Source organism: Excalfactoria chinensis, chromosome 1 (assembly GCF_039878825.1).
Source record: "Excalfactoria chinensis isolate bCotChi1 chromosome 1, bCotChi1.hap2, whole genome shotgun sequence".
In the NCBI taxonomy this organism is placed as follows: Eukaryota; Metazoa; Chordata; class Aves; order Galliformes; family Phasianidae; genus Excalfactoria; species Excalfactoria chinensis.
Genome location: NC_092825.1, coordinates 72,532,852 through 72,548,030, shown reverse-complemented (window position 1 = coordinate 72,548,030; position 15,179 = coordinate 72,532,852). Strand labels below are relative to the sequence as shown.

At 42.9% G+C, this 15,179-nt stretch overlaps 1 protein-coding gene and 1 long non-coding RNA gene across 3 annotated transcripts in view; one reads left to right on the top strand and one right to left on the bottom strand.

The window, feature by feature from the left end:
• Positions 1-757: 757 nt before the first annotated feature.
• LOC140259747 (uncharacterized) lies at positions 758-4,899 on the bottom strand. Its single transcript, XR_011905444.1, has 5 exons — positions 4,762-4,899; positions 4,201-4,300; positions 3,967-4,089; positions 2,626-2,758; positions 758-877 (listed from the first exon to the last, which is right to left on the bottom strand). It is a non-coding gene; the product is annotated as an uncharacterized lncRNA (long non-coding RNA).
• Positions 4,284-15,179, top strand: part of LOC140259633 (alpha-2-macroglobulin-like) — a 42,190-nt gene continuing 31,294 nt past the window's right edge. The window contains exons 1-4 of one of the 2 annotated variants that reach the window (XM_072351175.1): positions 4,284-4,475; positions 8,881-9,064; positions 12,206-12,362; positions 12,896-12,948. In XM_072351175.1, coding sequence (XP_072207276.1) covers positions 4,393-4,475; positions 8,881-9,064; positions 12,206-12,362; positions 12,896-12,948 — 477 coding nt within the window. In that variant the 5' untranslated portion in view covers positions 4,284-4,392. Of the gene's footprint in view, positions 4,476-6,745; positions 6,846-8,880; positions 9,065-12,205; positions 12,363-12,895; positions 12,949-15,179 lie in introns of those variants that run through there. The other variant, XM_072351263.1, reaches the window with a different exon arrangement.

Genomic DNA, 15,179 nt, shown 5'->3' with positions numbered 1-15,179 from the left:
ATACTGAAGGGCTGCAATGAGGTCTCCTCACAGCCTTCCCTTCTCCAGGCTGAATATGCCCAGCTCCCTCAGCCTGTCTTTGTAGGGGAGGTGCTCCAGCCCTCTGATCATCTCCATGGCCCTCCTTTGGACCCTCTTCAGTAGTTCCAAATCTTTCCCACATCGGGGGTCTCAGACCTGGACTCAGTACTCCAGATGGGCCCTCATGAGGGCAAAGCAGAGGGGGACAATCCTGCTGTCCCTGCTGGCCACGCTACTCCTGATGGAGCCCAGGATACCATTGACCTTCGGAGCTGCAAGAGCACACTGCTGGCTCACATTCAGTTTTTCATCTACCAGGATGCCCAGGTCCTTCTCCACCAGGTACCCTTAAGTTCTTCCCCCAGACTGTATACATACCTGGGATTACTCTGACCCAAGTGCAAAACCTTGAACTTTCCTGCATTGAACCTAATTAGGTTCACACAGGCCCAACTAAGTACCAGTGAGGCTTCCTGAGCTCAACAAACAAATGAAAGTACCAGTGAGTCTTCCTGAGCTCAACAAACAAATGAAAGTGACGTGCCAATAAATACTGATCTATGGACTTCAGTGTAAGAATTTTAAAATTATACTACAGAATTGGGAATAAAGGACGCCATTTATGATTATTCTTTTGAGAGTCCAGACCTGCTTAAGCTTTCAGCTGGGATGAGGAACAGCTTATTACAAGAAGCTCCTCCCCACCAGTATGGCACATTGGTGTTCATACTATACCTTTTAGTAGCATTGGAGGCCATTATTCAACAGGTCACACAGTTGGTTGCTGATCTAGAGGAGACTGAGTGTCTTCAGACCAGGCTCAACATCCATACACTGGAAGGGGCAGAGGTTTCCTCTGGGGAAAGATGTATGTGCGATTGAGTCACCAGAGAGCTTATCAGACTCTTAGATGAACCTTACCATTGTGAAACCCTGGGAGACTGGGATGTGAGGCGTGAGCAAGCAGTGTCTGTTTGCTCCTAAGAGCAGACAGGAAGTTCCATTGATATTCACTGTTAATCCTGTTATTCTCAAGGAACCTTTCATCCATTATCATTTTGTTTGGGAGAAGCTGGGACTAGTTAACCGATTAGAGAAACTGTTAGAAGAACAGGAATGTCTTGTTTGTAAGTAAAATGGTATATAAGATGTATGCTGAACTCAATAAACAGACGATCCTGATGCAACAAGAGAGCTCTCTACCCTGACTGAGCACCGACAGTTTCCCATAACTAAAACTAGGAGACCCACCCCACAGACTTCTCTGTAAGCACCTATATAGGTACCCCGAAAACAGATGTTCAATGTTTTAATCTGGGCTGGGGTTCAACTTTCAAAAATTGATATCCATGTCCTCCTCCAGCTATGGAGGCAGTTGAAAGAAAATCAAAAATTTAAAAACATCCCCCAAAAAAGCAGGAGTGAGAATTATTGAAAAAAATATCAATGAGAATGTGGAACCTGGAAGATTTTCTAGTTCCCCAGAAAAGGAAAAAGCCTCCTCAAGTGACCCAGTCCATGCTGTTTGAGCCATCTGAGGAAAGGGAATTGGCAATTGCACTGTTATTTGTGCCATGGGGGTGCCAGCCCTCCTGCATCTAGGGCTTCCAGATGGGACTGGAGGCTCTATGTTGTACTGTCAATTTTTTTATCCCAAAAGAACATAAAGTGAGTTATGACATGAGTAGACATGGGAGCAGAAATGTCTTTTTTTTTTTTTTCCTTTACCCCCTCCCCCCCCCTCTTTTTTTAAATTTATGGTGATTCAACCAACTTCCATTGAGACATGGTGATGATTAATGGGTTTGGTGGACAGACCGTCCCTGTAGCACATACATGGTTGAAGCTAGGGGTGAAGTGTCTCCCACCCCAGCAGTATAAGGTGTCTATTGTCCCAGTTCTAGAGTGTATACTGGGCATAGATATACCATGGGGTCTGACTCTCCAGGCAATCATGGGGAAGTTCAGATTAAGAGAGAGATGTATTAATTTCCAGGTGTTGCAGGCAATATTAAGAGGCCATGTGAAATATGAGCCTATTCATCTACCAAATCTGTGCTCGAATACTAATACTAAACAGCATAGACTCCTGGGGGGTGGGCAAAAGGAAATCTCCAGAATGGTGCAGGAAGTAGAAAATGTTGGGATCATAAGACCTTCACATAGCCCACATAATATATCCACATGGCCTGTACAAAAGTCAGACAGCACATAGAGAAATGACAGTGGTTTACAGAAAATTGAATAAGGTCACACCACCCATTCATACAGCCCTACCAGATATTGTCCCCTGATGGACATATTGAGTAGGGAGACTGAAATCTATAATTGTGTCCTAGGCTTGGAAAATACATTCTTCAGTATTTCCATTCATGAAGAATCTCAAGATCAGCTTGCATTTATGTGGGATGGCAGGCAGTGGAGCATTCAGGTCCTGCTGCAAGGGTATGTGCATTCACTTATATATTCTCATAACTTAGTGGCATGTGACTTGGAATGTAATGAATGTGTATATTTATGCCTTTAAACATGTTGTCACTTCTTTGGTGTGTGTGTTCAATGGAGTGATTTCCTATGCACCCAGAGCTATAATATGGGGAGTACCTGCTTGACGTAGCTCTCTGGAGAGTCAAATTACTTTGTTGTCTTCCTTGACTTCACCATTCTCAAACTTCCTTTTGTCCTCAGATATTTCTGCTGGCCCTTTGCACTGCTCTTCTCTGTAGTTTTCTTATTACTACATCAGAATCAAGACACACTATGTAGTTCATATTCAGTCTTAACATCCACTTTTTTGCAAAGGGCTGCCTATGCTGTTATGATCTTATAAGCCCCATTGCACAGATCTCAGAGCCTCTGCCACTAATGCAGCTCCGTGTAATCGCATTCAGTATGATTTGTGCTTAAGCATTTTCTCTCCTGGGTCACTTGTACACAACATAACTCTTCTCAGGGGATTATAAATCTCTAAAAAGAGATCATTTCACTGCACAGGCACTGCGTGAGAAACTGAAGCCCTACAGCTACAATTTTGTTGTCATCTGTGGAATGCAGCACAAATATCCCATGTAATCAGTCTGCTCAGGGAGTTCTGCTAGATTGGGCTGAATTAGTGACAAGATGGAATTTAGCAAACTCTTTTCTTACAAAATAAAACTTCTTCATAAGCTACTGATACAAGTTGTAGCTTGTTTCTTAATGGACAACCTTGCAGTTTGATTAGATAATTGGATGTGTCTTTGTATTTAAATAGGTTTCAGAGGCTTTGTATAGATAAGGAAGGTTTCTTGACTCCTTATATGGAGCATGTATGGGTCTCTGAATATACATAAACTAAAAGCCTTTTTGTGCAAGGCATGCAGGATGAAAGGATTGTATCCCCTGTGCATTCAGCAATATTAAAGAACGCCTACTGTCTAACAAACCAACTTGAGTCTTAGAGAGGTTCTTGACTGACCATTTTATGGTAACACTGCTGCAATCAGAGATCCACATATGATTGAGTTAAGGGAGCAGCACTGTTTCTGAGAGACTTTTGTTACAGATGCAACTCCCTACAGCACAGCTCTGAATCTGACAGACAGTAAGAGGAGAACACATGGAACATCTGTAACATTTCCATCCTTTACCAGATGGCCACAGAGCAGGTAACACAGAATGCTGGAAAACAATCACCATGCTGGGGAGGCAAGGATATCTCCCAGTTGAACTGATGAATCTTTAGGTACATTCACAGAACTTACTTCCAGATCAAGACCAAGATCAAGATCAGATCTCAATTCATATTATATTCCCAACAGGTTAATTTTCTAATCTGTAGCAACCCTGGTAGGGGATTTTTCAGCAAAGTAATACTATAATGTTAACTATAATATATTCTCTCTCTATATATTATAATACATGCATTGTTCTTTGTCTGAGGGTTTCCTTTTGTTCTTAACATACCTATTAATCTGGCTTTCGACTTCAAATATATGTCATTACCCCACATCAGAGTTCTGAAATTGAATGTTGCCCTCAGGGAGTAACATTGTGTTGAATGCAGTTCATTTCCCCAAGACTGGATTCCTGATGGATTAAAGAAATCTGAGTAAGAGTGGTTCAAAACATTTCCAATTTAAGTACTATCCAATAAATGCCCCTTCCCCCACTTTGAATATCTCTAGCCAAATACTGTACCTCTGTTCCAGCTCCTCCTTGCAGCTTCTCACATTTCCGGATGTGCCCTGGCTCCCAGCCCCTGGGGTGTTTACAGAGAACGGTTATAAAGAGGCTGACCCTGCAGAGAGTGGAGAGGAATTACTGAGTGCAGGAAAACAGCAGCACCAGACCAGTCTTGTTGTCTTCTTGAGTCCCTGCGTCCTGCTGAGCATGATGAGGAAGGACTGGCTCTTCAACAAACCAGTTATCTTTCTCCTTTTCTTCTCTGGAAATATCTCTCACACTGCAGAACCGTAAGCTACACATATGGAAGAGGGAGGGAGGTCATAGTGCTCCTTTTTTCCAGTGATTTTTCTTTCTTTCTCTCATTCTTCAAACAGCTGTGACAATTTCTTCCACTTCTGCCCTGCATCCCACTACTAGCCCATCTCCAACTCTCCTGAAAAACTGCCAGCGTTCCATTTTCTCTGCTACAGCCTTCTGGTAGTCCAGCCCCGTATCATCACAACATTTCTGCCTAAATACATTCCTGTCTAGAAATCTACATAGCTCAGCTTTTGTGAACATGCATATACTTACCTTTCCCGCAGTATCCTTGTTTTGATCATTTCTCCCTGTTCTCCTGTTTTTTGTTTTGGTTTGGTTTTTGGTTTTTGTTTGGTTGTTGTTTTCCAAACTGGTTTATTCCCTTTCTCTTGTTTCTTTCAAGACAGTTTGTTTCCCTTGGCAGCATCAGACATACTTGTTCTCAAACAGAATCTGTGACCTAGATTCTCTTTTACCAGCACTGAACCAGGCGCTGGCACTCTCCCTGGTGTGTCCACCCCAGTGCTCTGCAGACAAGCAGCATGGCTGCAGCATTCATCCACCCTGCTTAGGGCCCCAAGCAGAAGGTATACATGAGCATCTCCACTACTATCTCACCTACAGAGAGGGTTGTTCCACAGTCACAGGTCCAGGCAGAGCTGTCTCATTCTTCAGGCCTTGCTGCAATTGTTGTGCTTATTGCTGTGCTCTCAGAAGCACAGTTCTCTGCTTGTGAGAAATAGGAGCAAGGGGATAAACCAGTTTGAAAAGAGAATGGGGATCTGTGGTTCCGAACCTGGTCTCATGATGCCTGCTAGAGATTTCATGTTCACAAGCACTGCATTAGAGCTGGTGGCTCTAGCATAATGTGCAGCATTTACTGCTGTTGCTTAACTGTGTGGTCAGAGGTGAATTTGCAACAGGCTAAAAAGTAAAGGATTTTCAACTCATACTGTGCCATCAGCATTCTATTCACCTGTCCTGTTTCACTGGTTCTGGAGTAGATCAGCCAGCAAAGTGTTCTCTGGGGTCATCTCTGGTCTCCCCACAGTAATCTTTTGTTATTTTTGCTCAGGATCAGGTGGAAAGGGCATGAATCCATGCTGTTCAGTCCTCCCATGAACAACATGTTGCTCTTTTTCCCTTATCTGAGCACCATTTTGGGAGGAGAGAAGGAGAAAAGGTTGAGAGAGAAGGGATAAAAAGAGGTGTGAAGACAAAACAAAATTAAGATTCTAACCAAGATACATTTTGCCTGAGGAGACAACTTCTTTGTACAGCAACAACTGCTTTTCTTTCTTTCTGGCCAGCTGCACAAGAGAGGCAATTAAGTTTCAGATTGGATACTAGAAAAAACTTATCACATTAACACAGCATTGGGATAGCTGACCCAGAAATATAGTGGAAACTCCTTCTATGGAGGTCTTTGTAATGTTCATTTTCCAAGAGAGAATCTGATCTTAGGACATCCAGAGGTTTTTTCAACTGAAAAATATATGATGCTGTGACATACTGACAGTAGGATTTTTTTTCCTTCTCTGGCTTCATTCTGGAAGAATTCAAGTGGAGGCACTGTTCACCTATTCTAATATGTGCTTGTCTATGTAAACTATTTTACAATGAACTTTTTATGCTTGAAAATATAGTGCATATAGCAAAAAAAGCTAGCTCATGATGGTATTAGAACTGATAGATGTGAATTGGGACTGATAGAGCTAATTAAACATTTGTTTCTTCGGTTGAAAGTTTGATACAGGAAATAACTGAGAGTTAATGCATGAAAGTCAGTTCATTTTAATCTTTTATTACTTATATTGCCTTCTCCATATGGATAAACTTAGCATTTTTGAGTCGGCCCCTTACTCTAAGGTCTCCTGTCCCTTCTTGTTGCCTGCTTCTGACAGAGCCACTGCATCTGTTTTCAAAATACTGCTGCTGCTGAGGCTGATGATATCTCTGCTGGTAGCCCAAAAGCATTCTGTTCTGGAATATCTACAAGTGGACTTTGACATCTAAGCCATTCAAGGATTTCATAGTATTTTAATTCATCCAGACATTTCCACCAACACATCCATCTCAAAACAGCTGAAGGGAGGTTTATAAGCAGTGAATTTCATAAACTTGCTCCGGTGAAGGTGGTTGGTCAGGGGAGCATTCTGCACATTAGCCAAAATTTCAGTGAAGCAGTGAACAGGAATGAGGCCAAAATTCCCTATGAAGTAGGTCACACTGTCCCCTCAGTAGACTGGATGTTGCATGCAGATTGCCAGTGCCACTGACGGGAAGCGGGGGAAATGAGATTAGAGGGAGCACACGGTGAAGTGGTGAGAAGGCTGTGAAAGAAAGAAGGAGATGGGGTAAGCACTATTTCATGTGGCACTTTAAGTCATTCCCTAAGTGGCTAGAGGTTCCTTCTTTCACTGCTTCTGCAGCTGCAGATAGTGGCCAGAGATACCTGCTGACTCCTTACTGCATTTTGCCTGATTGTGAAGGAAATGGATCCCACTGCCTCCAGTGTAGCTTCAGGGTTGCCCAGATATCTCTTTCCCCAAGACTAAAAGGAGATTTCTTTGCTCAGTTGCCCTGGGTATGACTCCCATTCCTCAACAAAGCTGTTGGTATCACCGTACTTTTTCCTAGGTCACTTGTAACTGTGTGACCTTTACAAAGTGGGGTAGGTGGTCTCCTTCATCCCTTGATGAATCTCATGCCAAATTTCATGAGCTGGGGCTGCAGAGTACATACCACATCCTAGAGTTACTAAAGGCTTATTTTTAATGGGCTGCACCTCTTTGGACACTCAAGCAGTGTCCCAGTTATCCAGCTCAGCTGTTGCTGTTAGCACCTTTTGTTCTTTACCCAGGGAAGGATAGTCAGCTGCTGCTTATCATGTGATGCAGCCTGAGTATATTTGCTATTCTTCGATTGCTTGAGAGTACCAGAAGGTTCAAGAGCCACAAGCTAGTCATACCAAGATTAATATTTTGGTCTTCATGGTACCTGATGCCATTAGTTTCTTTGATTTAGTTTGACATTTTAGTGAAGAAGTTTATGCTTCGTTTTATTATACTGAATGACTCAGTTAATATTTTAATGTAGTGTTGTTTAGTATATCCACTGTCACAGGTGATGAATGTCGGCTTTCTTTCATTCCTTTTTCCTTGCTAAAGAATGTTAATCTTCCAGATTACAGATTTTCTGATACCTTTCAATTAATATTTTTTTCTAAATCCTTTTTATTTTGAATAGGAATATAACAACATATCTTTTAGGTATACAGTAGCCAAACTATGCGTTCTGATTTGTTCTTTATTCCTTTATTTAAGAAAAGAGAGTTAAGAATAGTTCCTTACAGTCCATTTGTCACTTATCTCTGAATGAAGATTTTACAAGAGTTCTTGACAGTACTCATCTCTGAGTGGTAATATCAAATTTAGCTATATGTATGCTGTTGGGGGGGATATTTTATTCCTTAATTCATTATTTTCCCTTTATGAACAGTTTAATTTGCCATTTGTTTCTACACAATCCCACAATACAATCAAAGTTTTTCACAGCTACGCTAGTCAGTACCTCACAGATTACTCTGCAATAGGCCAAGCAACAGGGATCTCTTCACAGATCCTTGAGATTTTTACTGGTGGCCACCTTCTGCTGTATAAATGCACTATTATTTCTTACCCTTCATGTCCTACTTTTTAACCAATTAATCTGCATCAGAATTAATAACTGGATTTATTAATGAAAATTAGTAAAATTATCCCTCTTATTGAATGTCAGCTGATGTCTTCTCTGAGAACTTTTGCCAAAAGTTCTTTGAAGATACAAGTACACTTCTGTTGTAATAAAGAACTGTCCTCTGAAATGCTTTGTGTGCTCATCTTAATCAGGTAATGAATTGCAGCACTAACGTTTTTGCTTAGCATCAGGAGGATTTGGAAACCTGGACAGGTGAAAAAAGGAGTACCCACAGAAGTTGGAGTTTTTTCAACCCTAGAACTGCTGAATTTCCAAACTTTCTTAGCTAATGCTTTTGAGTCTTATGAGACAGTGGGATACAAAACAAATCAAGTAACAGCCTGAAACTTTTTATACCATTTTGTTTCCTACTGTGAAGCTGAACAAAGCAGCCTTTATAAAGCACTGTCTATTATTAGCATTGAAATTGTTCCTTCTACTGAAAGCATTTTCCTGTTTTTAGGCTAATTAGTTAGGTGGTTTAACATGTATAAACCCAAAGTAAGATGTATACTCATGTTTATGCACTAAATTCACAGGAGTAGTAGTGGATTAGACTTGCTGATTTCCTAATTTCCTTTCATTTTAGAAAACTTCCACTGTTTTCTTAATACTGTTTCACAGTTCTGATTCTTGCTTTGTTCCTTTTCTCAGGCAGTACATGGTGCTTCTGCCCTTTCTGATACACATTGATTCTCCTGAGAAAGTCTGTGTTCAGCTGGCTCACCTGAATGAGTCCGTGACATTGAGTGCTTCACTTGAGTATCAAGGGGAAAACAGGAGCTTGATCGATGATGTGGTGACAGAGAAGGATATGTTTGCCTGCATCCCTCACTCTGTGAGTAATCTAATCCCTCTAGGTGTACCTTTTGTGTTTATTGCTAAAATGCAATAGAATTAAACAAAGATGAGGAACAAGATGTTGCAATCAGAGGCTTCTAAGCTGAGCCAAACAACAATAAAAGAATTTGATGTGGAAAACTGACTATGCATGAAGGACTTAGGGAGTGTTTCATCTTAGAACTTTGACTTTAAAGTAGAACATAGCTCATATTGGTCTGATCTGCTAAAGACTCAGAGGAAAGAGAATGAACTGGAATGAGAACCATAGAAGATGGGGAAGTAGAAAATTAAACTGAACTCCATGGCGTTACCTTATCTCCTTCTGGGGCTTACTCATGTTTCTTTCAGAAGACTAGTTGGTGAGTAATGTAAGCACCTAGTACCACTCCCAAATAGTGAATTTGAGATGATTTCCATTTTAATGAGTCATAGGATGGATGGTGCAAAATCAGTTTAAATACTTCTCAGAAACAAGTTTGTAAGAGAAGGTTTGGAAAGGCTAACAGTTTTGGAAGGAGAGGCAGAAGAACCATGGAGAAAATGCAAGGAAATAGAGAAGATCAGTCTTCTTAACAATTTCTGAAGGAATCATAGAATGAGCTGGGTTTGATTGGGTTAGATTGGGTAATGCTGTGTTGTATTGGAAGAGATTTTGGAAGAGAACATCTAAGTTCCAACCTCATTACCATGGGCAGAGGCATCCTGGACCTGCTGTTTGTTAACAGAGAAGGTTTTATGGGGGATGTAAAGGTTGGAGCCCATCTGGGGTAGAGTGATCATGAAATGATAGATTTTTTGATCCTTGTTGAACCATGGAGGGGAGTCAGCATAACTGCCACCTTGGACTTCCAGAGGACAGGCTTTAGCCTCTTTAGGACTGCAGTTGAGAGGGTCCCTTGGGAGGTAGTTTTGGAGGGCATGGGAGCCCAGAAATGCTGAAAGGTATAGGAGCTGATCACCACTGAGTCACAGAAGACAAGCTGACAGGCAAGGAGGCTGGTCTGGCTGAACAGAGACCTTTGACTGGAACTCAAGAACAAAGGGAAAGGGTATGATCTTTGGAAGAATGGGCAAGCAATGACTGCAAGTCCATAGTGAAGCTGTATAGGGAGAAAATTAGAAAAGCCGAAGCCCAGCTAGAACTGAACTTGTCCACTAAGGTAAAGGACAACAATAAATATTTCCCTTGTTGGACACTGAGGACAAAAGAGTGACCAAAGATCAGGATAAGGCTGAAGTACTTAATGCCTTCTTTGCCTCAGTCTTTAATAGTAAGACTAGTTACTCCCTGAGTACACAGGCCCTTGCGATGGTAGATGGGGAACAGAATAGGCTCTGCAAAATCCACAATTAGATGGTTTTGGACCTACTCCGAAAGCTGGATGCTCACAAGTCCATGAGACCAGATGGACTGCACCCTAGAGTGTTGAGGGAGTTGGTGGATGTAGTTGCCAAGCCACTCTCCATCATCCTTTGGCAGTCATGGCCAACTGGAAATGTCCTGGTGTAGTGGAGGCTGGCAAATATGATGCCCATCTTTGAAAAGGGCCAGAAAGATGATTCTGGTAGCCACAGACATAGGTCTGTGTCACCTCATAGGTCACAGTGTCACCTCTTTGGCAGGGAAGGTTATGGAATGGATAATCTCAGGAGCCAGCATGGACCAATTAAAGGTCAACCAGGGGATCAGGCCCAGTTAGCATGGGTTCATGAATGGTAGATCCTGTTTGACAAACCTGATTTCATTCTGTGACAAGGTGACCCACTTAGTGGCTGAAGGTAAGGATGTTGATGTGGTCTACCTGGACTTCAGTAAAGCCTTTGACTCTGTCCTCCACAACACCCTCATGGAGAAGCTGGCTGCCCATGCTTTGAATGGGCAAACACTCCACTGAGTGAAACGCTGGCTGGATGTTTGGGCCCAAAGTGTTGTGGTCAATGGAGTTAAATCCAACTTGTGGCCAGTCACGAGTGGTGTCCCCCAGGGACTGGTACTGGCGCCGCTTCTATTAACAATCTTGATGAAGGGATTGAGTGCACCCTCAATAATTTTGCAGGCAACACCAAGTTAGGAGGGAGTGTTGATCTGCCAGAGAGGAAAAGGCACTACAGAAGGACCTGGATAGACAGGATTGATGGGCCAAGGTAAACTGTATGAGTTTCAATAGCTCCAAGTGTCAGGTCCTGCACTTTGGTCTTTGGTCACAACAACCCCAGGCAACCCTACAGGCTTGGGGAGAAGTGGCTGTAAAGCTGCCTGATAGAAAGGGACCTTGGTGTGCTGATGGACAGTCAGCTGAACATGAGCCAGTAGTGTGCTCAGGTGGACAGGAAGGCCAGTGGCATCCTGACTTGTATCAGGAATGGTGTGGTGAGCAGGACTAGGGAAGTCATCTTGCTCTTGTACTCGGCATTGGCAAGGCCTCACCTTGAGTACTGTGTTCAGTTTTGGGCACCTCAATACAGAAAGGACATTGAGGTGCTGGAGCAGGTCCAAAGAAGGGCAAGGAGGCTTGTGTAGAGCAAACAAAGGTGATGACAGAGCCTTTATTTGAGAAATTGGTGCTATAGGGAAAGATATCAAAGATGAATCAACTCACCCTTCCCAGTTTGGAGAAAGGGGTGAACTGAAGAATTTATTCCTAATATCTAATCTAAATTTATACTCTTTCCGTTTAAAAACATTCCCCCAACACTACACTCCCTGATGAAGACTCTTTTCTCCGCTTTCCTGTAGGACCATTTTATGTATTGGAAGGCTGCTGTAAGGTCTCCCCAGAGCATTTCTTTCTTTAGACTGAACAACTTCTACTGCCTCAGCCTGTCTTCATAGAAGAGGATCTCCAGCCTTCTGATTATCTCTCCAATAGATCCATATTTTCTTAAGCTGAGGGCCCCAGGGCTAAAATCATTACTGCAGATGGCGCTCTCTACAAAGAAGTAGAGGGGGAGAATCACCTCCCTCAGCGAGCCCTCTAAGTTCACAACACAGAATCATGCCTTAGCCTTGTTTCTAACCCCATGTCTTTCATGTCTGTTCGGAGAATTTTTGGACCTAACTAATACTCTATCCTTCAAAGGCTCGTTGCAATGAGGTAAATCAATAAAGCTGTTATGCTCTTCATTTTGTTCTCAGCTTTCAAAATCTAACAGCACATCAGTGGCAATTCTCACTGTGACAGTGGAGGGAAAGACCCTGAAGTTCAGAAGCCGCAAGTCAGTGCTGGTCAAGAATTCTGAGAGTTTGGTCTTTGTCCAGACAGACAAACCTATCTACAAGCCCGGACAAACAGGTATAGACAATTGGGTTGGTGTTAACTGTAACAGCAGAAAATTTTCTAGGCTTAATTCTCCAGAGGGTTAATATTTTTATTAAAGAAGTTTTCAGAGCTCTTTTTGGGAGGAGTTAGAGCCAAAAGAAAGTCTTCTGCCAGCTGAGATCTAAGGCATGTGATAATTTCTAGTTGGTATTCTCCACTCTCTGGGCACAATATCTCAGTCAGATGTAGGCACAGATTCACATTCCTCCATCTCAATTATAAGCACAAATCTGGGTTGACTTCAAAGCATTGTTTTCCTTGGCTGCATCTGAAATGGCAGGGGAGAGCAATCACTTTCCATAGATAACTCATTCCAAACAAGATCTGATTCTCTCTCTAAATTTGTCTGCCTTTCACCATCAGCATGAAAGTGAATGTACCATAACTTAAGGATCTCATTTCAGAGTCTGTAGATCAGTGAAATTAATCTGAATTAAAAAATTATTGCTGGTAGTGGTCATAAATCTTAACAACAATATTTCCTTCTTTTCCATTGTACTCCTCAGTTCTGTTTCGGATTGTCTCTCTGGATAATGACTTCCACCCACTGAATGAGAAGGTATGCACATAATTCCTTGTTTTTAATCAGGAGGCTTAATTCCCATTTAACACCTTGTAATCGGGTTATCTAGATTTACCTGTGATAGAGGCTGCTGCCCCTGGAAGGAGGGAAATGAACAAAAACAGTGGCAGCAATCTAAGGAAAAAACTTATTTTACTAAATACGAATAATATTGGAATACAAGATAACACAATATGATACAATATAACTGCAACTACACTTTCTTATACCACCAAAACAGTTTACCACTATTTGTACCCTCAGTTAATGATTCATACTGCACATGATGTCATGATGTAGAATATTGACAGCAACAGCACAAAACCATGACATTCCACCCCTTATTCTACATTATTACATCATGGTTACACAGATACATGGAATTACTGACTGCACTCCCCCAGCATTAATTTACCTTGTGGTACACACTGAACATCCCCATCCTTCTGCATCACCCACCAAGTGCACCCAGGTCCCTGGGAAAAAACAGTTCCATGGACAGGTTTGCGATTTCCAGAGGCTGGAAGGACCCAAACAGCTTTTCCCAACATGCTCTTCACATGCACAACAGGGACTTGTAGTATCCTCTAGTATTGACCAACCAAGTGGCTTCTGCCAGGTGCTTCTCCCAGTGCTCAAATGTTCCACTACCCATTGCTTTCAACATCGTTTTTAATAACCCATTATATCGTTCAATTTTACCAGAGGCTAGTGCATGGTAGGGAATATGATAAATCCATTCAATGCCATGCTCTTTGGCCCAAGTATTTATAAGGGAATTTTTGAAATGTGTCCCATTATCAGATTCAATTCTTTCTGGGGTGCCATGCCGCCACAGGACCTGTTTCTCAAGACCCAATATGGTGTTTTGAGCGGTGGCATGGGGTACTGGATGTTTCAAGCCACCCAGTTGTTGCCTCTACTATGGTAAGCACATAGCATTTACCACTGCGAGATCATGGCAAGGTGATATAATCAACCTGCCACGCCTCCCCATATTTATACTTTTGCCATCTCCCTTCCTCCCAGAGAGGTTTCATCCTCTTGGCTTGTTTAATTATGGCACATGTTTCACAATCATGAATAATTTGTGCAATAGTGTCCATAGTTAAGTCCACCCCTTGGTGTCTGGCCCACTTATATGTTGCGTCTCTTCCTTGATGGCCCGAGGTCTCATGGGCCCATCGAGCTAGAAATAGTTCGCCCTTATTCTGCCAGTCCAAGTCAATTTGAGCCACCTCAATTCTGGCGGCTTGATCTACTTGGTGGTTATTTTGTTGTTCCTCTGTTGCTCGACTCTTGGGCACGTGGGCATCTACATGACGCACCTTTAGGGCCACATTCCTTGTTCGGGCAGCGATGTCCTTCCATAGTTCAGCGGCCCAAACAGGTTTACCCTTCCGCTGCCAGTTGTTTTGTTCCCATTGCTGCAGCCACCCCCATAAGGCATTGGCCACCATCCATGAGTCAGTATAGAGGTAAAGCACTGGCCATCTCTCCCGCTCAGCAATGTCTAGGGCCAGCTGGACAGCCTTTACCTCTGCAAATTGGCTCGATTCTCCTCTTCCTTCCGTGGCCTCTGCAACTTGTCGTGTGGGGCTCCACACAGCAGCCTTCCATTTGCGATGTTTCCCAACAATGCGGCATGATCCATCAGTGAACAGAGCAAAATTCTTTTCATTTTCCGGGAGTTCATTGTATGGTGGGGCCTCTTTGGCGCGTGACACCTCTTCTGCTGGTGATGTTCCAAACCTTTTACCTTCAGGCCAGTCCATGATCACCTCTAAAATTCCTGGACGATTGAGGTTCCCCATTCTCGCTTGATGTGTAATCAAGGTAGTCCACTTGCTCCAGGTGACATCGGTAGCATGATGGGTGGAGGGAACCTCCCCTTTGAACATCCAGTTCAGCACTGGCAGTCGAGGTGCCAGGAAGAGTTGTGTTTCAGTTCCAACTACTTCGGAAGCACCCCGAACCCCCTCATATGCGGCTAAGGTCTCCTTCTCAGTTGGAGTGTAGCACTCTTCAGACCCCTTATACGCTCGACTCCAAAATCCCAGGGGTCGGCCTCGGGTCTCTCCTGAGGCCCTTTGCCACAAACTCCAAGTGGGACCTTTCTCTCCAGCAGCAGTGTAGAGGATGTTCTTTACATCCTGTTCCGTCCGTACTGGCCCCAAGGCCACGGCACGGGCTATCTCTTGTTTTATCTGCTCAAAAGCCTGCTGCTG